This window comes from Notothenia coriiceps, unplaced genomic scaffold (assembly GCF_000735185.1).
Source record: "Notothenia coriiceps isolate Sejong01 unplaced genomic scaffold, NC01 NC01_scaffold00019358, whole genome shotgun sequence".
NCBI lineage: Eukaryota > Metazoa > Chordata > Actinopteri > Perciformes > Nototheniidae > Notothenia > Notothenia coriiceps.
In genome coordinates, this window is record NW_011352059.1 from 91495 (window position 1) to 115035 (window position 23541).

Consider the following 23541-nt stretch of genomic DNA (forward strand, 5'->3'; position numbering starts at 1 on the left):
GGGGGAGTCTGTGGTACTCTGTAAACATTTTGGCTGTACATTTACAGTAAATGACTGGCTACTAGTTGCATGGATTTCACAGTAATTTACTGTAAATATTTTACAGTAAATTAGAATAAAAGTACAACTACATACTGTGACTTTATAGTTGCCATTCCCATGGAAGTACTGTGATATAGCAGTACAGAGCTGTGATACATAAATTACAGTAATTATCTGTATTTTCACACTTTTACTGTAAAAGTAATGCAACACAGTAGCCAGTAATTTACTATACATTTTTTTTTTAAATAATACTATAATATATTGTACATACACAATTGAATCTGCTCAATCGACAAAGAAAAACAAAGAACATACCCATTTCAACTTTTTATTCCTCCATTCAAGTGCAAAGTACATTTCACATGAAACTTTCTACAGACTGTGAGTGTCTTACATTAGTCCTGGACATGTCTACAGACATCCACTCAAAGTCAAGGAGTTTTCTAAAGAATGTGCTGACATGGGGGTTTATAACGCCACGCTTCTTCTTGCCCAGGAAGCACCTGAAAACAATAAGCCAAGACAACAACTTTCAATTTTACATAGATGTATATGTTGCATCGTTTATTTTAAGGCACAGGCAGCGGTGCCCCTTTCAATTTAAGTAAAACCTGCACCTTTTTTCTAAGAAAGAGTAGGACCTCAACATTGTGCTAAAAAAACTACCATGCCATCCTAACAATAACATAATTTAACTTAAATAGCTAACATAGTTTACATTGAGTGTAAAGTATTTATTAAAAGTTCACCAAGCTAGAGGGAAAATGCACTGTGGGATTAGTGACAGAACAATTCCTCTTTTTTTTGTATATTTATTATCCTATGCCATGAAAAAAAAACATTACCATGACAGTGATGAAACTTTATTATAAACCAGTATTAGTGAAATCAGAGGTAATTCAGTGCCATTAAATATAAAATGATGGCAAAACAAGGGCTTAATCTACTGGCAAACTGGAGGAGCACGAACAAGTATTTGCTTCTCTGTAACTGCAAACTTTATTGATAAATCACTGTGCAATGTCTTAGGATAAATGACTAAATGTAGGCATCACAGGTCAATACCAGTAAATTAATATGAACCCTATTTCTGGTTGTATTTAATTGTATTGATCAAGAATGCACAAGAGGCTTTTCTTTTGCCCTCAAGAGAAAATGTTGTGTTTGGGTCGTAAGGCCGTCCTCTGCCTCTCATACATGGTGACGTACGATCTGATAAGGTCCTCCATTGTGTTGGCCTAAAAAAAAAGGAAAAAGGTTAGAAAACTTTGATTGAAAAATGGTTTCTCATGATAATATAATAATGTGATGATTGCCGTATATAGACATTGTAAAATGACATTAAAAAGGCAGTTGCTCACCTGTGTGGTTTCACAGACGAAGACGACGGCCCTCAACAATGTGCCGATGGACATCTCGAAGTAGTTCCCTTCGCTTTGGTACTCTTTGATGCGGCTGAACGGATGCATGACCAGCACCTCCTGAAGGGGATTGACATTAACATGAGATAGTTTAAGTACATCTTCGAGAAACATTTGGCTAGTATTTCCATTTGATGCTAATTTATACTGACATTCAACTTCAAAATATTAATCAAAAGATATGTTTTGTGCCTTTATTTGAGATGCAGAGTTGAAAGGGGGAGATAGAGGGGATGACATTGTTCGGTGGGCTTGAGAGTCGAACCCGCTTACTTGGCAGCGGACACTGCTTATGAGCTCTAACCACTCATCTATGCGGCGGCCCTTTTTACATTTTTTTTGTTACTATTTTAGTTATTTTGCCGGTTGATATTTCTGTTACATAAATGTAAATCGCTAATGAATTATGACATGCTATTATGAATTAAGATACCTGGGAGTATAACAAGTAATTCAAAGCATCTCCACCATTTGCAAAATGAAAATAGTTTCCATAAATGGATCATTAAACCAGTCATACAATATATATTATTCAAAAAATGATGCTACTATACTTTCGTACTTTTACTTAAGTAACGTTTTAAATGCCAGACTTACTTGTATTCAAGTATTCCACACTGTGGTATTATTACTTTTACTTAAGAAAAAGATCTCGGTACTTCTTCTACATCACGTTTGTGACCAATAAAGACCGAACAGTTAGCTAGAAATGTCAAAACTCACATAAAAAGTGTCAGTGTAATCAAACATGAAAAGGAAAGGAAACACATAATGTATTAATGAGCATCATTAGGCTTACCTTCGTTTGTGGGTCTATTAAGCTGATACCAAGCTTGCTGATGGCGATCAAAACTATATGTGGGTAGCTTGATTCACATGTTTGCTGCGAAGTCAAAGGAAATCATAATATGTCAAAACAGTGTTCCATAAATTGCTGAATGCTGATTTCATGACAATCTATCCTGGTGGCTCACTTTCACTTCGAAGAAGGCACAGCCGAATGTTGGCCAGCTGCAAATGGCTTTCAGAAACTCGATTTTAGCCTCCTGCACCGTGATGCCGCTCTGCTTGCTGTAGGCCTGGATTATGTGCTGCAAATACAGGTTACATTAGGTTAGGATAGAATATTTATTATTTATGATGTGAAAACATTTCTTTAGCTCCAACACAATGAACATGAATTACACAAAAAGACAAAAGGAATTAGTCAAATTCAGCTTAGTATTATGTGTTTATCTAACTGCACTTAGAAGAAGATGCTTTTTGGTGGCAGTCTATAGTGACTTCCCTGAGCGGAGCAATCCAAATTGTGGGTAGAATTTTCTTGTTATATCAAGAGCTTTCCTTTTGGTTTCCATTGCATGCCTGTCACAAAGGAGCATATTTGGTTTCACTATTATGTTACTGTCAAAGTGTACCACTCCTGACAGTTTCTCTGTTGACATTTTTTTTACTGATAAGGTGTAATCTCTGCATAGCTTTTCTTCCTAAGAAATAACATGATCTGGTCTCCATGAAAAGTGAAGTATTGATATTTATTTATTCCTTGCCATTTAAAACAGCTCCCAATTTCAACAGTGTTCCCTCAGATGGATGGGGTTGTAATGTAATGTTAACTTGATGTGACAACATGACGGACATCAGTTCTAGGGTGGACGATACATGTCAGGCTGGCACCAAATCTATATTAAGTCTATATTGTGATATAAGACTAGAGATCTTTTAAGATTTCCTGATATGTAATATTGCAAAAGTGTATGTTTCTGGTTTTAACGGCAGTATTACATTTTATAGATATTGTTTTTTGAACTTTTTGAGGTTGTTCCATACTTAGCTGTTAAATCATAACAAGGGATTATTTATCAAATGTCACTTTGAAAATATTTGGCGAAAGCACCAATAGTCAACCCCTAAAATATCCTTGCAACGTGGATAGTGAGGCATTCATACATATCTGAAAGATCGGGATATTTTCTTTTCTTTATATGGCCCATGCCCTGGTTAAATGTATTGTCCTCGTCACAAATACAAGGATAAGCTAGAAAAGGGGTTTCCAAACTACGGCCCGGGGGCCAAATGCGGCCCGCAGGCCATTTTGAATCGGCCCTCAGCAAATAAAAAAAAGTACAATGAAATACGGCCCACAAATGAACATTTTGCTTGTCTTATTGTACTTCTTAAATATATATGTAAACATATATTACCTAGTATTCATGTGTTAATAAACCCACTTTCCAAATAAATTCAAAAGTAGAAAACATTCTCTAACAAATCTTAGTAGATAAAAAAAAGCCTAATAACTTATTTGCATAACACGCTTGAAATAAACCCTTTCTATTGCCTCTTATTATAATCAATCTGAGGCTCCTGTTTTAAGGAACACAATACATGAAACCCTCTGGAGAGCTGTTTTTTCTTAAAGCATATTCAAGTATCAAGCATCATTTACCTACAATTGATTGATTTTGCTAACTTATAACTTAACTTATGAGGCAATATACCTCACTTCTAGCAAGTGGCCCAGGCCTTCGTATATTTTTCTGCATGTGGCCCTCGGTGAAAAAGGTTTGGACACCCCTGAGCTAGAATCTGAATTCTGGACACTGCATTTATAGGTAAACAGTGAAAATAATGAATGTGCAAATAATAAAGAGCAAAAACTCAAAGGATATCCCTTTGCTGGACACAGTCGTGTAAAATCCACTTCTCTCATGGTATATCTCCAAAACATATTTTTTAGACGAGGTATTAATGCGTCTTAAGTGTCCGCCCCGCCTCTGCTCATTCTTTGGTTTACCTTCTTCCATTCCTCAGGAGACATGAGATCGATCTGGTCCGCAGGAACCAGCTCCCTCAGCATTCTGGGGATCATGACAAACTGCGACCGGTCTGAATCCACTTCGGCTCTGAAGAGTAGGCCGCCGATGTTAGTCATCTCCTCTTTGGTGCAGTTGTGGTATCCACGCAGGTACCTCGGCAGCTCCTATATGGGGGTTAATAAAAAGGTAATGTGACCTAGCAACTCTGAGAGGAAGAGTCAGCACAAGAAGAGCTACATATTGATATCAGGATGGCAGAAATATTCCTGTTGAGGACTTTGAGAGCTAATAACAGAATTTCTGCTATTTGAGTGTCTATCTTCATGGTTGAATGTGCTTATTGTAAGACACTTTGGATAAAAGAGTGAGCTTTTAATGTAATGATATGTCATTTATTGTAATGTAATGAGTATTTTGGTTGGATACCTGTGGGTAATGGAACATGAGGTCTGCCACCAGGTCTTTCCCCGGGCTCACGTTGAACCACAGCTTCCTCTTGAAGATCACCAGGTAGGGCATGTTGGCTTGGATTACTGGAACACAAAACCCCAATTACAAATAAGGAGAATGACTGACTGTAAAACGTGAAGGTGTCGGTATGAAGTGTTACCTTCTTTCACTCTTTTTCCTTTCTTAGAAGGCTCTGCAGTCTGCCTTAAGCTGTCGAATAAGTATTTCTGGTCCTGCAGGTTGACCATCTAAGATTTCAAAACAGAATAGGATAAGTATGTTGAATAGGGAAGAACCAACGTCAGTATTTGAGAAGAGGATTTTGCATTCAATGAAGAGATTAAAATATATTACGTCATTATCACAACATTTGAACATCAACATTTATCATGCCATGAATGCAGACCAAATAACAAATGTCCAACAAACAACAAATGTCCATGACTTTATAGAAATGAATAGAGTGCTGCAGGAATGAGTCCTAAAACCCAGAAATGAGTTAGCATTTAACAACTTCCTGTTTGCTTTTAATGTTTTTTATATGTTTTTAGTGAGATGCCTGAAATAAGGTTGTTTTTTTCACAAAAAGCTTAAGAGATGCTGACGTTACAGTACGTTAGATAATTGTTCATTTTGAAGCTTTTACGTCATCTTAAAACTGGCGGTTTGTAACAAATGACATCATGTCATCGTTAAGAAATAAAAATACATCCTCCAACAAAATCCTGAATTTGAAGTGATTACATGGATTACATTTAAAAAAAGTATTAAATCAAATGTCTTTAATGAATATAAATCGCCAAGTAGCAAATTGTTTACAACAGCAATGAAAAGGTTGTTTTTGAAAGCCTCACTGCCAACAACTATGAACTGAAGCAGGACATGTTGTGATTTTTAGAAAATGATTGCATGAGAACTAAAACAACCCTACGTGGCTAACACTGAAAAGTTACTCTACAAATTGGGCTATGCTAATAATATTAGTATAGCCCAATTTGTGTAGCAATATTGACAATAAATAAGCATTCAAAAAAAGAAAGAAATTAAAGCTTCTCGGCACTAAATAAGTCTTTGAACTTTTTGAAACAGCCCTACTTAAAAATCATGAATCTTAAACAAACAAGTACGACCCAACCTCACCTTGTTTGTAGTCTTCAGGCTCAGGCCGTATCCGTCGGCTGAGGTCAGTTTGAGCTGATAGGTGATGCTACGGCACAGGTCTTCAATTGTTGTCGTCGACTGCACCTCAAAGATCTGCAAACATTATGAAAGTGAGTTTAGAAACGTTAGCTGATAACCAAAATGGGCTGTGTCGTGTATATTTAAATGTATCTGGAAGTCATTTTTAAACCTAATTTCGACATGAACAAGGGTCATGGAATCCACAAACTGAAGGAAATAAAGGAAAGTTTAAGCTTTCCTCCATTAAGCTGATTTATATCATGAGCATGCGTCTTACATCACTGGTTTCATTTGGGAAGTGGATTTTATGGAAGATCTGGGTGCTGTTCTGTTGGATGGCTTCCACTTCTATATGATGGGGAGGAAGGTTCCTGGGCTCCTTACTAAGAGCAGAAGTCATAAGGTTAATATGTTGTTCACTCACAAATATACATAGCAAGAATGAAACATAGCTTAATTATATTGCATTTACTATAAAACCATTGTTCTGTTACAGAACCTGCTTGAGTAGTAACTAGCTTAGAAATATGACAGTTATTATGTTGCTTTGTATATTGTTGCCGTGCAGAAATGATGTCCCTTGGTATGTTCCTGTAGTTAAGTAAATTGATCAACTTTGTATAGGATGTCTCTCTCTCTCTCGTTTCATGTCATTTTATTTTCATTTCATGCAACAGCGTTACTTATTTAATACAAAATACATGTAATTGAAATTCACTAAGGGAAAAAGACACGTAACAAAATGACTGTTAATATTGAAAAACTTGCTTACAAATAAATACTTTTCTGTAAAATTTGAATTTGTAGAATATAACATTCAGTTTGTTGTTTTGCATCTTATTTTGCTGTGCAATAAGTGCCTTCTTTTATAGCATCTTTATTGTAGAGATAGAGTTGAAAGGGGTAAAAAGGAGTAAATGGTCCCAGGTGGGATTCGAACCCGTCCTTTACAGCTGCACCCCAGCACACGGGCAAGCAGCTGTGCTTCTATACGGTGGCCCAAATGCCTTATTTCCGCAGCACAATAAATTAATAAACTACCAGTAGCAAGCACTTTATACAGCACATCTCCATCATCTTGTTTCTCATGTCTGTCTGACCTGCACATCCCGTTCAGCCTCTGCAGGCAGTCCGGAGCCAGCTGTTCTCTGCACCGCGACTCCAGGAAGCGCTGAGTGTATCCCAATAAATTCCTATTGGGTGTGAACAGGCCTGAACACAGCCACATGAGCTGCCACCCACGCTCCATACTCAGCCTGAGAGAGAGGGAGAGAAAAAGGAAAACGGATTGGATATGTTGGCTCTGGATTGTGAATGCTTTATCACACAGAAGAAGAACACACTGAGGCAGCACCTGTTGTTGTTGTTGGTCATCTGTCTCATGATCTGGCAGTAGATCTCGTCCTGCAGAGCCTTGTACTGCGTGGCTGGACCGAAGATCTGGTCCGTCAGCTCCATAGGGCTGCGGGCATGTTTGATGGGGTAGTCGCCCATGTACTTCAGGATAGGTGCCGGCATATGTTAAGGATTCACACGAACGATGAAGAAACTAAACTAAACTAGGGTCTGTATCACCAAACAATCCTTGGGTTCTAAACAGAGGGGACTTTAAAAAACATGTTTTTTCAAGAATGCCTTTTTTATCATTTGTTTGATTACTTTCCATTAGTTTTGCTGTCTTTGTTTTAAAATATGTTAAGCTGGTGTTTTTAGGTTTATTTTATTTTCTGTTTGTAAAAGTTTCAGTTTTTATAAAAAAAAAACACTTATTATAATATATATTTTCTTAAAAAGTTACAGATTACCCACAGTTAATTGTGTGAAACGAACAATACAAATAATGGTAGCACTTTTAGTTGACGCCCATATCTATAATGCATTAGAAAAATAGTTCTTACGCGTTATCATCTGCTAATAGCACTGCATAATTACAGGTATAAGCACTCGTACATATTCATAATGCTTTATAACAATAAAAGCCTTTTTGGGGGTTAGTGAAATATAAATGTCCATAATTCAGTTGTTCTTCATAATTATGTTGTTAGACTACACAATTAATGTTGGGATAATAATAAATGTTAATAATGTTAATAAATAAATACATTTACATTTGGTTCAGAATTCTTGTGGCATAGACTTAATTATATATTTGTTCCCTTGCAAAAAACAAATGTCAGTCAGTGAACAGCAATTATGAAGTATTATGATACTTGACCATTTAAGTCCTTGTAAAATGCTTTATATTCATTATTTTATATTTATTTGTTATTATAATGCATTTTGACTATGTACTAGTGCTTGTATCTATAATTAAAACCATAAGAAGATCATAACTCATTACTAGGATGATTATAAGGCATTATAGGCATGGCTGTCATAGACAATGTTACCAAAATAACATTATTATTAGATATTTTCATTTAAAGCCAATTTCTGCATACACAAACTCATAAACATAGAGGACAAATGAAAGTTTGGAAAATCTCCAGAACCAGGTTTCACGCAGTAAAGCATTTAAACATTCTCTACTGTCACACACGTTACTTGCCCTCATGTCCATCACTTAAAGGATATCAGTGTAGGCGTTGCAGGCCAGACTGCTGAGGTCAGAGTCCCCCACCAGGCGCTTCATCAGCGGCTGTTTGAGGGGCTCCCGGGAACAAGCCCACAGCTTCTCCCTGACGGCCCCTTTAGACGCACCCAGCCGCACCGCAGGCCTGCGACAGGGAGGACACAGTGTGAGCACATCAGGGGGGAAAAAATCCAGCTTTTTAAGTTGTGATGATGATATATAAAGAGACTAATATCGATACCTGAAGTTGTCAATCGCAAACTCTTTTAAGGAAACAGGAGCCACGGTCACTTCCCTCTCGGGGGCGTTTTTTGCTGCTGTCTTATGCTGGCCTGGAGTGAGAAGTTCCTGAGGGGCCAGACGCAGTTCATCAGTTACACCACAAGAGGGGGCTCATGTGAACCGTCAGGGATATACTAGGCATCCATTTGGCTGAAAACTCACTATGCAATATATTTAACCTAATGACTGCTGATGCAGATTGCATATTTACCTAGCAATGGAAAAGTTTTAAATATTTAATAAATGATATAAACATGTTAGCCAGCTTCTAACGCTGCTCACAGAATTTCACATCTTATTTAAACATGTAGCCGTTTTCACATTTTTTACATCTGAATATCTCCAACACTTTTATAATACGCATACTACATAGAAATGTGTTACTTGCAATACGATTTACTCTAATGTTTCCCTTACCTAAAAAATGTGTGACATTTTTAACATTGCAGATGAGCCAAGGTTAAAAAAAAGACAATATTTTGATGTTCACTTTTTGTTTCTGTAAGCTTCAAAAGATCAGAAGATAGCTTTGAGCCAACCAACCACAGTCTCCATGTTGTGTTTATAGGCTATATTAATATAACAGTCACATGAACATATGAACAACTTGATGAACAACCTAACATATTTCTTTATTTTGATTTCACCCTGTTTACTTTCACTCTCTTTTGATGTCCCTTTTGAATAGACGTTCTGTTTAGGGTTCTGCTGAAATGTATTAGCCATGCAATAGAAAAATAACTAAAAAGTATAAAAAGGTGAAGGGAACTCTACCAGCATTTCGTCAGTGGGCTTGTCTAGAGTGGGCAGAAACATCACTCTGTCCCTGTAGACTGCTCCACTGGCGTCCGTCCGCTGGTTGGTCGCTTTGAACCAGTTCCTTTCGGGTGAATCTTTATCGTCTTCCTCTGCCAGCAGCAGGTCTCCTCGTTTACAAACCAGGAACATGGGGTCATCTGTAGAACATGCGATAAAAGAGAAGCATGTAATGTTTCTGTTTTGGATAAAATAGACTACATATGTCAATTTGTGTTTGATCTTACTATCGTATAAGATACATGCCTAGACTCTTACCTGGTTTGTTAACATCCTGCCTTACCAGGGCATACACAGAGCGCTGCTTCAGCCCCACCAGGTGTTTCTCGATGAGTGCCGCCATTTCTGCGCATTCCCCAGACTTCAGGACGAACTCTCCTCTGATTGTGGCCAAACTCACTGACCGAGTATTTAAATGGCTTTCACTGAAATGATACAACAAGTTAAATTACTTTGATACTTTTTCAATGTTTCAATTAAATTGGTGTGCAAGGGAGTACATAAAACCAAATGATGTATGCAGAACCAAAAAGCTGTCCATACCTGATAATGTGCACTTCCTTTACCTCGAGGTAAGGAAGCTCAAGGAGTCTTTTGTCTCTTCCGTCCATGAAGAAGATGCCGCTCCAGTTTACAGCCACAACAAACCTGCTTTTAGGCAAAGGAGGCCCTGTGGACGGATGGGGGAATACAAATGGTGGGCATGCACAATGAGTAATTTACTGGGGTATAGGCGAGATTATTTCACTAATCAGGCACATTAAATGGTCACCACCTTTCGGAATAAACTCAGTTGCAAAATCAAAAAATGTACCTTTTTTTTTACCTTTATTCTTGTTTTAAAATAAATGAATCCAAAGCATTAAGATGGTTTGGAATTATATCCAGAATGTAAAAAATATAGGTAGGGTCGCAACTAATCATTTATTTCAATATGTCAGTTTTTTAAATGTATGATATAGTGAATGTGTTAACTCCTGAGATGATTAATTGTTTAAGGGATTTTTTTATCTACAGCAATTCATTAACGGTCTGTATGTTGACTGACCTGACATCATTATAACTTCAAAGAACTTGGAGAAGTGCAGGGGCCATGCACGTTGGGCGTTCTTGACCAGATCTCCTTTTACAATGTCTGTTTTCAGCTTTCCCTTGGCATAAGGATCCTGTGTGGTCAGTATGAATAAAAATGAACAGTTACCTGGATCGTCTCATAGATAATACAAAGCAAGCTATCATTTAGAAAAGATTTGTATCAGGCTCTAGTCCTCCATTTGTGTGACTGTGTGCACATTACCTGCAGGATGACTGTGCTGATGAGTTGGATCCACTTTGACATAGATTTGCTCTCAATGAGTGTGGTTGTGATGCATTCCCCAACCACCTCTTGGACATTTTCTCTGCTGTATGCAGAGCCAAACTTGATGTAATAGTGCTGTGCGGCCATCTGGACGTATTCATCGTCCTGAGAGATGCACACACATTTGTATTAGTTATTTTTATACAAAATGTTGTCAACACCATGTTAGCAAACTGTTGCTTATTTACATATTCAACAGACAGGTAGCAACATTAGCATTCTTTTTGAGTCGTGTTTCAGGGCACCAGCACAAATGTATTCCTTCTCCTTTGAGCTTTCTTTTGGTCTCCAGTAACTCCTAAGGGAAATGTTTGGCCTTGTAGTTTCTAAATACTCCATGATGTTCACCAGCTAGTGGCTAATTGATGGCGTTTGGTGCTTAGCAGGTAGCTCTCAGTTGGCTACCTGTTACTACTGGACACCACAAATATTAGAACAGTCATTGAGAGTAAATCAAAACGGTAACATTTGCTAAAAGACGCTCTAAAAAGGCTCTGAAGAACAGAGGGGAACTGCAGCGTCGGGTGATCATTTGGATTAGAGAGGACTACTTGTTTTGTGCTTTCCTAAATAATAAATAACCATCTATGAAAGACAAAATCCACACAAATATTTGAGCTTCTTTAAGCGTCACATCAGGAGTCAAGTTATGATCAGAATCTTTCATTAAAGTCCTCTGGGTCCCGAGCCTCACCTTATCACTCGTGTAATCTCCTATCTTGATTCCCTTGATAACTTGTCTGTAGATCAGATCCGAGCTGACCGGGTCTTTTGAGCAGTCATGCCAGGGTGTGAACAGTTCCTTCCGGATGGACAGCATCCAGAGGGCATCCTTCTCCGGCTTGCCCTGCCTCCTCATCTCCTGCTCGCACTGGGAAACTGCGTCAAACACGTGATTCTCACAGCTGCCCAGAGACCACATCTGGAGACGAAGAATATCAAAAAGGTTTTCAACTTATCGTACACCATATGGACATGACCTCAATCATTTAAAAATGATTTAAATTATTTTATGATCATGGACAGGACAGCAACGATTTTCACCTTATCGACTACAATATAACCTCAATTATTTTCATGTCATCCAAATACCAGACAATACCGAGATGAACATTTCTATGTTACTAACTTAAGGTAGATAATATGGACATGATACTAATACTTTTTACGGTATTGATTTATTGTGTGATATATTGTCATTTAAACATTTTATAATATAGACATGACCTTGTTTTTTTTAAGCTAGCCAATTATCGGGGTAAATGCGAACATGACGGTGCTCATTTTACCGATGTCAACTTCTCATAGTAAATACAGACATGACCTTGATCCCTTTTACGCTATTGACTTTATGTCGAAAATATGACCTTAACCAGTTTTGCATTGGGGAGTTATCGTGCAACATATGGACATGAGCTCAATCGTTTTTAGTGACCTAAGAAAATGACCAGTTGTGTTTACATGCATGTTTGTTTACTTGTCACAAACATTATAGGAAACATGATGCCAAAATGAACATTATGGTACGCGCTACTATTATACTGTAAGTCTATGGCATTGTATGGACATTGCTGATATTTGTAAACAAAGCATCCATTTTGATTTACTCCTGTGTTTTTTTTTAATTACTTTTATTAGTCAAGAGGATTTCTTTCACATTCCAATCCCAATGTTTATATATTCATACAAATACAAGTTCAATTGCTCTTTGAAGGGGGTGTACTTGCACTATTATGCTCTTATTTTATCAATACATTAACGGCATAAAAGGTCCATGTGGAATTATGTCTGGGACAATATATGCTACACCAAAAATCCTTTACCATGACAGGCCCAGGAAGGTCAGAGTGGATATGTCGATACAAGAGACAACGAAGTAAAGCCCACCTTTTCAAAGAGAGTGATGTACAGGGAGAATCCGTATGTGTCCCGGAGATCAATCTTGTTGGCCACAGCTTGACAGACCTCTGCAGAGGTGGAGATGGAGTCCAGCTGAAGACTGACGGTGCTGTCGTCCAGCAGAGTCACAGACACCTCAATGGGCTCCTTGGACTTCGCAGACTTGTCAGTAAGGAGAAGAATCATGATAATAGATATAGGTTCAAGAAAACAATCAAATAATTCAGTACTGCAAAGCTGATTGATGTGAGGTGTGCTGTTCAAAAGGTCTAACAACAAGACACAAAGGTGATTCAGTGTTTCTACCTGTTGCTCTATCACACAGGGCAACTCTTTTCTTTCTCCGTTGGCTATGATACGCTGCAGGCGCTTAGCACAGTATTCTTTGTAGTCATTTGGCCCTCTGAGGATGAAACTCTCCAAATACTGTGGAACAGAGAAGAAGAGAACAGATTTATATCAATGTTAAAAATGTAATAAAATGAATAAGAGATTGTGGGTTTCTTGGATATTGGAAATGCTGTAAAACGTAACTAGGAGTAGAAAAAACCCCTGTAATGATCACAGTAATGATGTCAACTTTTAAAAGGAAACTTGCTTAAAAAGAAACGTTTATCCATTATATCGGATATAATAACATTTATTTAGATGGTAGAAATGGAAATAAAATATTCAACCTTGCCCATAAACCAAGGACATTAACCATTGTGTTAAATGTGTTCCGGTTGTAGAAGACAACAAGGATAAACCACGAGTAAAGGTGTTCACCATATTTAACTCAGTGACTTTCAGTAATTAACTCTTTATCTGTGTTTTACAATGTTAATCAAGTGCTCTGATCTTATCTTATCTCAATACTTTGCCCGTATCAACATAGCGGGGCAGGGCTGCATTTCTAGGAATTGTATCTGTCATTTTTTTTCATCCTTTAACACATATTGGTGATAAAAGCAGAGAGGAGGAATATGCTTTAAATTTTAACAAGAGGCATGACAACACACAAAATAAACAGGAAGCTGCGATAATGACTGACCTTTATGAAGAGCTCTGATGGGGGGAAGATACCAAGGCAGATGGAAAGAAGGGTCCAGCCATGCATACGGCTCTTCCTGTTCCTGTTGTTCACCAGCTGCTTACAGATCTGGCAGTAAATCTCATCCCTACTCAGACAGAGCAACATCCCAATCAGAATCACAATCAGAATTCCTGTATGTGTCCCACAAAGGGGACATTTACGTTGTTACAGCAAAGTACAGCTAGACACGAAGAAGATAGAACACTATTATATAAAAAGACATTTAAGATACACATTCATAGAATTTAAAAGAAGTACAAATTCAGCTAAGGTAAGTAGCAGTATTTATAAAATAAGTGTAGCATGAAGTGTGATATATAACAGTGGTAAAATCGAAGTATTGTTGCACATAGTTACGTAAAGATTCTACGTAAAGATGTAAAGATACATGAAGCAACAAACAAGACGGCTGCAGAAAAAGAACTGAATTGCTTAAAAAACGAGGATGGTATAGGATTATATTGTAAGGCTGCACAATGTATCTACATTATTTAAAGATGTTATATTTGCATATTTATCGTTGTTTTTCCCTTATCAGATGAACAAATATCCAATCTTTACCTGATGTCTCTTTTCGATAGAGCGTATCCGATGATAATGTTGAGTTTTTCCATGGATGTTAGTGGCCGGTCCAGTGTCGGACCCTCTCCGATCAAAATGTCCTCGTCCTCAGTGAAGTCTTCTGGCTGATAAGGATGACAACAAAAACACACATTTAGCAAACAATGCACACAACGAGCAGAAGTCATGATGAAGTGATGATGAAGTGATGATGAATGTGCCGACCTCCTCAGTAATAACAGAAGCTTTTCTGTTTCCACCGCCAAGCTTTTTCTTGTTCTTCCTCAGTATTATCTATGACAAAACACATGAAGAAGATTAGACTGCAGTGCTTCAACTTGAATTGATCAATCTTTTTTTTTTAAAGATGTTTTTGGGTGCCTTTATTTGAGAAATAGAATGAAAGGGGGAGGCAGAGGGGAGGAAATTGCCTGTAATGTTCATGCTCCTCTGGATTCGAACCGGCTTACTAGGCAACGGTCGCTCTATATGGGCTGCCCCGATCAGTCTTTCTAATAAAACCTAAGAAAATATTGAAAAGAATCCATCCCAGTTTCTTAAAGTCCAAGGTGATATCTACTTATATGATATTAAACAGAGAAAATAAGGACACCCCCATATCTAAGAGACCGAAAGGTCCACACAAATTGGAGCTCTTAATAACAGATGTATTATAAAGCAACAGAAAAAGAGTATGTTTGATATGTTTTACCTGGTCCAGTCCAACCAGGCTGCTCAGCCTCCTGCCCTGCTTGTGAGGCAGCACACGTGAGCTGATGGTGCTGGACGCTTGAGAAAAAGCGTCCGCAGACTTTGGTTCAGGTATGTCCTCCATGTAACGCAGTATAATCCACCATACAGTCAGACAAGCCTGGAGGAAAAGAAAGAAAGAAAAAAGTTCAGGTGTTTAATCGTCTTATGGCCTTTGGAATAGAACTGTCCCTGAGTCTGGTGGTTTTAGACCTGAGTTTGGGCAGACCATCTCACAGGAGGGAAAACACAAAGACAGGAAGTAAAGACAGACAACACTGACATTAATCAGGAAACCAAGAGTCAGAACATGACAGTAGGAGATGTGCCCCTCACCAGCACATCGGCCTCGTCGTCGTGGGGCAGAAGAGGCTGCTTGAGTCTCTGGTTGAGGTGTGTGTGACTGTGGTTGCTCTGGAAGTTAAGGATGCTAAACTTGTAGAAAGAAAACTCCTCACTGGCGTCGTCAAAATCATCGTCTTCTTCCTCTTCAAGAGACGGGGTGGGGGTTGTTGAGATGGAGGATGGAGTGATGATTATAGAGGGTTCCTCCAAAGACTCGAGCATGGCCCTCCTTTCCTTCTTCTTATTGGTCAAAATTAAATTAAAACCATTGGTTAACTCAGACATTTTATTATATATGATACAAATGTTACATTATCAGATTACGTCAACTCACCTCAATTTGATCTGCTGCTTTCTTTACCTCTGATACATTTTTCACAGGAGGCAGGGGCATGAGGTCAATAGATTCCTCCTCTGAATCCTGCTCTACGATTGGCTCAGACTCCCGAACTGCTGGCTGCGACTTGGCGATAACATTCAGTCGCTGCTGAAGCTCCACAGCAATTCGCTGTTGGGCCTCCTTCTGCTGACGTAAAATGGAGGCCTGTGACGGGTGGGTTAGAGAGAGGAGAGAGAAAGGTAGGGGTGGAAGGTTTTAGAATACAACATCTTGACATTTATTATGTTATTTGTATTTTAAGGTCTCACATTGTTCCTCAGCTTTGAAGTTTCTCTTCTGGACATGGTTCCTCTCGTGTAAGCCTGCAGCAGAATGATGGCCTCTCTCTTCTGCTTATAGACCTTCTTAGCCCGGTAGCCTCGAACCTAGAGGTCATTAGAAATAATTAATAACCTTTCAGAATAATCAATGCATTAATGTATATACTTACTGATAAAATACTAGTGAAGTTAAATTGATTTCCATTTCCCCCCCAAAAAGCTAAAGATGTGTTTAAACTCTGAAGCTCATTTGAAAAACATGTAGAATGCATTTTAATAAATTCCCAAATCCTATTTATAAATTTAGACTTAAAAAAAAATCTCAATCTCAGTGCAATCCTGATGCACTGCACTATATTTTAAATATATTTCATTTATACACTTTAAAATGAACAAAAATATGTAAAAGTATATAAATCTCAATATTGTATAATATTTTTAAATAACGTTTCTATATAAATAATATACAGTTTATACAGCATATTTAAGTAAATATAAGAATGTAGGTGTGTGTGTGTGTGTGTGTGTGTGTGTGTGTGTGTGTGTCTTATGATGACTGATCAGTGTTTAATTTGTCAAGTACTAAACTATATTAGTTTTGTGTTATGTTTAAAATAATTGATAGAAAAATACAAATTGTATATTTTACATTACTGTAATTATTTTTCCGTAATATGTCATCTAGAAAATTACACATTTTGAGGGTTTTTAGACAATACGTCTTCACATTCCTCTGTAAATAAAATACGGTATCTTTCTTTAAAGATGTGAAGATACTTCATCTTTCAACCTGGGTAACTAAATAAAGGTAATCTACAGTTTCCACAGTACATGCCTGGTTCTGTATGGTGAGTGCTGCTTCGCGCTGTCTTTGGAACTGTTGCTGCATCTTCCGACTGCGGATCTTCGACTTTAGACGATCAAAGCCATGCTGGAGCTGTTCGGAGCAAGAGTGGAAACAAAGGAGAAGGTCAGTGGACTGGAAATAAGTTAAAGCTAACGCCAAAGAGAAAGAGAGCATTATTACAGCTGCAAGCTCTGAGTTGTATAAAAGCTTATGAAGCATCGGACCTTTCTTCGCAATTTCTCCTGTCTGTAAGCTCTCCAGTTCTTCTGCAAAACCACAGCTGCCCTCCGCTTCTTCAGGAAAGACTTTCTGTAAAAATAAGAAGAAACACACTCCTCAATCCCCCACTGTCTCTTAATTACTTTTTTGTGACACCCCATTTGATATTTGACTGATTATTTATGCCCTCAGGCTCAACAACTAAGGCTTGATCCCAACCTTATAACTGAAAAAGCTTTCAAACTTACCCTGTAAACTTTGAAATTAATCTTTCATATTCATAAATATATTAATTCATATTAGTTTGTAAATATACACCCTTACTGTGCATATTTATATTAAGTAGATTCAGTTTGCTTCTAAATCCGGATGTCTAAGGCCATTTACTCAGTGTTTTATTTAATTCTTACTTCAACTTTAATTTATTGAATTCATAATTATTTGTATCCTTATAAGATGTGCTTTTATTTGTCCTATCCTGTGTTTCTTTATCATTGTATCATAATCTTGTCTTATCATATATGGCAGCATGTATATCAATACTACATAAACATCATCTGTAGCTGAAGTACAGGACACATCTTTTGGGGATTTCCTCTTTGTACTTTTCTTAGAAGCTGCACCTGTCTTTGTGTCCCATCATGACCCTCTGGATCACCAGAGCTATTTTGCTGAGTTTCTCTTCCCTGAGGCGTTCCAGGATGGCGTCATGGGCATCCTAAAATGAAGTGGATGAATTGCAATCAGATGCGATAAGGTTTCAAGATATTCAATTTATTTTTGAAAGAAAATAAATAATAGTCAACCCCAGCATACAGTACAGTACTTCCCGTAGAAATATATATACATAATAGTTCATAACACTGACACTACTTCCCCAGTTAACTGTTCATCTGCAGTGATGTTCTACTGTGCTGAAACGATTTAGAAAGCTGTGGAACAACATGGTTTGAATTAAACGCTTTTTTCACCCTCAGGAAGATCTTGGTCCTTCCTATTTTCCACACGTCCTCTCCTTGAATCTCCGTCTTGCAGATGGCTTCACAACAGGCAGCAGCTGTCTCCTGGTGAGAAAGAAAAATGCTGAAAAGAGGCTAAAAACAGCCCAAATCTCTCTGGGGGGGAGAAGACAACCGTCTCATAAGGACATGTTAGCAGTTACAGTTAAGATTCAACGAATAAGACTTATGACAATTTATGAAATCAACTTTGTAACATATGATCGTCAACAACACTACATCACAACATACAGTTTTTGGGTCACAGACGGTCGTCTTCAGCAGCACCCTGTAGCGCTTCAGGAAGTCCTCAAAGGTGTGGCGAATTGGGAATCCCAGCTTCCGGATGCGGATGGTGTCCAACATGCCGGAGTATCTCAGCTGACGCATACACAGCTCTCTGTCAAACGTCTAAAAGGAGAGCACATTAAAGCTTATGTGAATGTTATTTCTATGTGGGTCTGAGTTGCATTTATTCTTGCCTTTACCATCACAGCAACAGAAACATTACTTGTCCATTCTAACATGCTGATGTTAAGCAGGGATAATGGTTACCATGTTCACCATCTTAGCGTGAGAATACTATCATTTCTTTCTTCATTTTTATGTTATAGGTAATAAACCGATAACTGCAAAATTACAAAAAATGACCAGATTAAGACCAAAAGGGCTCATCAAAATTAATACAATTCATCTTGGGGGAACATTAATGTCAGCACCACATTTTTATGACTGTCCTCAACTGAAGAAGTTCTTAGTCCAGTAACACTCATATGATTTTGATGACCAATCAATTTCTCCAGAGAGAATCATGCCAAAGCACCACTTTAAACATGAACATGTTATTAAAAAATAACTATTTGACAAAAAAGTAAATGGCCAGGACCGAAACAACCAGACCTACATATTGCATGGCAATCTATCCAATAGTTGTTGTGATATTTCACTAAATATGACGTGGTGGCGTTAGAAGAAAAAGTCAGAGGTTGGCCAAAGTCATTAGGATTCATCATCTGGGAACCAGGAATATCTGTACAAAACGTTGTGTTCTCTATCATGTGGATGTTAAGATATTTTACAGGATAAATTCAAACTTTGTGGCACAAAAAGAAAACTCAGGGGATGGCCAAAGTAGTAGGGAGATCATCCTCTGGGGATCATAAATATCTGTACAAAATGTCATGTCAATCATTCCAGTCGTTGATATAATACATTCAGGACGAAGGTTGTGGACCTGCTCTTCTATAGCTTGCCCTAACATGGCCGGAAAAATAACAGTGAGGGAAGATAGATGATATTAATTTAAAAGGGATTGGGAAAGCTTCCCAGTTACTACTGTACAATAGCAGCTTATATATATATAAAAAAAAAAAATTGCTTTATGGCACCAAGCAGGAAGAGGCCATTGTTTATCCAGTGAAAGGGCAGATGGTAGGGCAGCTGAAAAGTAGATTGGAAAATTAATCTTATCCTCTTCAATGAAGGTAGACTCCCAGGATACAGGATTTAGTGACATTTCCTATGACAAACATCACTGACACTTCTCTCAACCTTCATCTAATGTGCTTATAATACATAACTGCTTAATGATAGTCATGTTTAAAAATGCTAAACATAGCACTCGTTGCGTGTTATTTTGACCACAATATACAGTAGTTGCTCATGTGAGACTCGCCTCAGACTGCTTTTCGTTGTTGGGTTTGAAGCAGCGGATGAAGGAAGGCTGGCAGGCGGACAGAGCCTTCATCAGGGAGTCCAGAGACTGACGGAACTGAGCGCTCAGCGTCGCCACTTGCTTACGGTTGTCAGTGTGGGCCTGCATGGATGAAAGAAAAAATACTAAAGTCATGTTATCAATAGAGTGCTGCAGGAATGAGTCCTAAAACATGGACATGAGTTAGCATTTTTGCAACTTCTGGTCCCTCGTCTCAAAGTCATGGGTTTTACTTACAGTCTAAAATATCAATATTTTAAACTTTGTTTTACATTATAAACTATGATTTTACTGGCCTCAAAAAAGGAGGATGCTATCAAGTGGCAAAATGAGACTACTTAACGCCCAAGGAATGAGGAAGAGCACTTGAAGCTAATTTTGGTTGTGGCTAAATCGTGGAATTACAACTTCCTGGTCCGTCATGGAAGCCCACCTAGAAAGCTGTATCCAGTTTCCTTTATACATTCAAAATCACAGCGACAAACAAGTCCCCATTAAGTTGAGCTGTGGTGATGTTGAAGTCATGTGACAGTGGTGTAGCTACTTTATAGCTTAACGTTAGCTTTTTAGCTAATGTTAGCTAATGTTAGCTGTTGCAGTTATGATTCAAAGATCCTATCAGGGTGTTTAGTTGTGAAGCTTTTGTTAACCACAGAGCACATTTTCAGCAATAATACAAAATCCAATGGCACTTTTGTCAAGGGAACCAGGATTTTACTTTGGGTTGTTCCCAAACCAAAATTGTCAACCTTTTAGCACCATTGTCCAACCAAATAAGTAGAAGATTTATGTAGCATTGTAAAAGTAAATGACATGCATATGGGAGTACATTGCCATACCCGTAGAGAGTTGTTGGGCGTCATGACGATCTTCTTGTTGTTACTGATCTTTACATTATTGGTTGAAAGCTCTTCCTCAAATATCTGTTGAAGCAGCATATTCTTGGTCTTTTTCACCATGTTGATCATGTCAGAACTGACCGCATCTCTGTTCTTTTCCAGGAAGCCTTCAGGGGAAAAAAATAAAAATACTATCACCATGCAACAGATCATTAGTCTTCAGTTGGACTTTTTGTAAATATTGTTTTTGTACCTTTGGAGTCGTAGTATACGATGCCAGCATAGTGGCGAACGCCAAAGTCTGTGTCGTATTCACTTCTGGAGGAGAGGTAGTTCTTGTTCCTACGATGTTGTTGGTTCATCTTGTTCAGCATAGTGGCGTCAGAGCCCTGTGGCACACCAAACAATACTTTAACTTTAAAACCAGCAGAACATATATTACTGAACTGGCAGATTCCAAAGTAAAGACTTTAATAATACTTGCTGTGTGATTTGTCTTAAAAGCAACCCTTGTATAGCGCAACCAACCTTTGGAAAGTGGCTTTCTTCATCGATCAGAGCGAGAAGGTTACAGGGTTTCACAGCCAGAACGTCCAGGATGCTCTGATTGTCACTGAATTCGATGGTATTCCAAACAATGTCCTCCTTCAGGTACTCCTTCTGCTCCAGCTTGAAGATGTGGCCCACGAAGAACTGCTGCAGCTTCTCGTTAGCGAAGTTTATGCACAGCTGCTCGAAGCTGTAGGATGACAGGGTTACATTTGAACAGCTGTAACTAAGTGTAAAACAGTGCTGTGCTCAACATGATAGAAAAAAACAAGTTTACCTGTTTGTTTTGAAGTTCTCAAAACCAAAGATATCGAGCAGGCCGATTGACAGGAAGGAGGATTTGGGGCTTTTGGTCAACTTCTTATAGATGACATTGTTGATTTTCTCAACGATCCATATGAACAGCTTGTTGTAGATTGCCTGAGCGATCGATACAAAATGTTAAAATGTAATTTGATCTTCTTATCAAGAGGAATCAGTCCAACTCACAAAGGAATATTAAAGCAATAGTTTGTCAAGAAACGTACTGCTGTGAACAGGAGTAGCAAATTCAGTTTAACCACCTAAAATAAAGACCCACACAAAGGGTCAACATCGATTTAAGTTTACGCTATACTTAGAATATTTTTGATGCTTAACTTTCCCGTCAGACAATTATACAATGCATAAGGAACTGAAGCTGTTATATAAGCTCTCGCCATATCCACTCCATTGACAAAAACAGTAATTTTATCTCGCAGAACAAGGAAGTCTATCGCTGCCTTGATCGGTTAGTTTTTTGTGACTTTGAAGATTCTGACCTAACCAAAGTCACATAACAACACAAACCATTAGAGGCAGAGGTAGACCAGCAGCCCCTGTGTTCTGCAAGGTAACATTACCGTTTTTGTCAAAGTAGTTTGGTGGCATAGGAAAGAGCACAAATGGGGTTCAAGTAGAGTGTAGTTCCTCAGTGACTGGATGGTTGTTTGTAATAATCCCTGCATCCCCACTCTCATGACAACTGATGTATCTGAAAACCCCTGCCTGTACCCTCCTCTTTTAAATTGTGTTGAAGTTCTAGTTTGAGTTTTCAATGAATCCCTCTGAAATCAAAGGTTAAAATGACGTCATGCTGTTATCTTTATCAATTGTAGTACGCAACATTTTTTCTATATGAAAGGATCCAATAAGGAAGTTGGAAGCCTTCTGATTGCCAGTCATTGGGTCAGATTTATTACCTTCACAAAGGCGTCCCTACAGTCAGACGCCTGATCGGCGCTGAGGGGTTTGATCACACTCTCTCTGTGGGTCATAAAGGAGCGTTCGGTCAAACTCTTTGCCAGGGCAGACCTCTTCACCTGAAGGGAAAAGACATAACTTTTTTCAATCATTTCGTGCTGATACAGATAATAAGTTAATAGTTTACCATCACTCGATCTCTGCGCTCACCTCCAGGAGTGATGCTGCCATGCTGAAGTGTTGGGACTTGCTGACGTCACTCGTTTCCAAGTTATTTTGTGTGTTGGCTGGTGGGAAAAATGAAATCAAATGTAACAACAACAAGAACACCACAAAAAAAGTACCCCTTTTGGGTAATCACATTTTCTATGATGCCCATGTCTACGATTGCATTGCATTATAAATGTACTTAAAATGCGTTATATAAGCACTGTCAATTTTAACGCTCAATGAATCTGTAAACTTAAATGTGTAAAAACATTTGTAAAAATGTTGGACTTCATGAAAGATAAATCAGAAATCATAAAATATATCATAATTAAATTAAATAAAAGCTCTGGGGCCGTATTCACAAAGGATTTTAGGGCTAAAAGTAGCTCCTAACTGGCGAATTTAGGAGAAACTCCTAAGCATAGTGGTTGTGTCAGTCTTACATTTAGGACTCCTAATTTTATTCACTAAGAGCAATTCACAAAGTATTTTAGGCCTAAAAGTAGCACCTAAGTCTGGGAGAGCTTAAAAGTCCTCGAGAGGACTCCTAACTCAGTAAGACCTATTCACAAAGAATCTGAAAATGGCTGAGAGACGAAATGTTTTGGAGACAATGGAAGACTGTGAATTGATCAAGAGATATAGGCTAAATCGTGAGGGTATCAAACTTGTTGTGGAATTAGTGCGGGATTCAATAACATCCCCGA

The 23541-nt window shown here is 38.2% G+C and overlaps 1 protein-coding gene across 1 annotated transcript; it reads right to left on the bottom strand.

The window, feature by feature from the left end:
- Positions 1 to 359: 359 nt before the first annotated feature.
- Positions 360 to 22906, bottom strand: LOC104951969 (unconventional myosin-VIIb-like). The gene is made up of 40 exons (XM_010778718.1): positions 22835 to 22906; positions 22624 to 22743; positions 21681 to 21823; positions 21383 to 21593; positions 21108 to 21243; positions 20855 to 21021; positions 19977 to 20117; positions 18554 to 18712; positions 18275 to 18367; positions 17927 to 18021; positions 17309 to 17393; positions 17073 to 17174; positions 16226 to 16342; positions 15912 to 16121; positions 15569 to 15817; positions 15195 to 15353; positions 14708 to 14776; positions 14483 to 14607; positions 13880 to 14006; positions 13153 to 13272; positions 12835 to 13008; positions 11642 to 11869; positions 10885 to 11052; positions 10636 to 10753; positions 10131 to 10257; positions 9846 to 10012; positions 9546 to 9727; positions 8731 to 8837; positions 8492 to 8634; positions 7272 to 7425; positions 7018 to 7173; positions 6195 to 6300; positions 5876 to 5989; positions 4896 to 4983; positions 4712 to 4818; positions 4264 to 4449; positions 2441 to 2557; positions 2266 to 2349; positions 1407 to 1526; positions 360 to 1283 (listed from the first exon to the last, which is right to left on the bottom strand). Exons 1-40 carry the CDS (start codon positions 22853 to 22855, stop codon positions 1191 to 1193), a joined length of 5388 nt encoding a protein of 1795 aa, XP_010777020.1. The 5' UTR covers positions 22856 to 22906; the 3' UTR covers positions 360 to 1190.
- Positions 22907 to 23541: the final 635 nt, after the last annotated feature.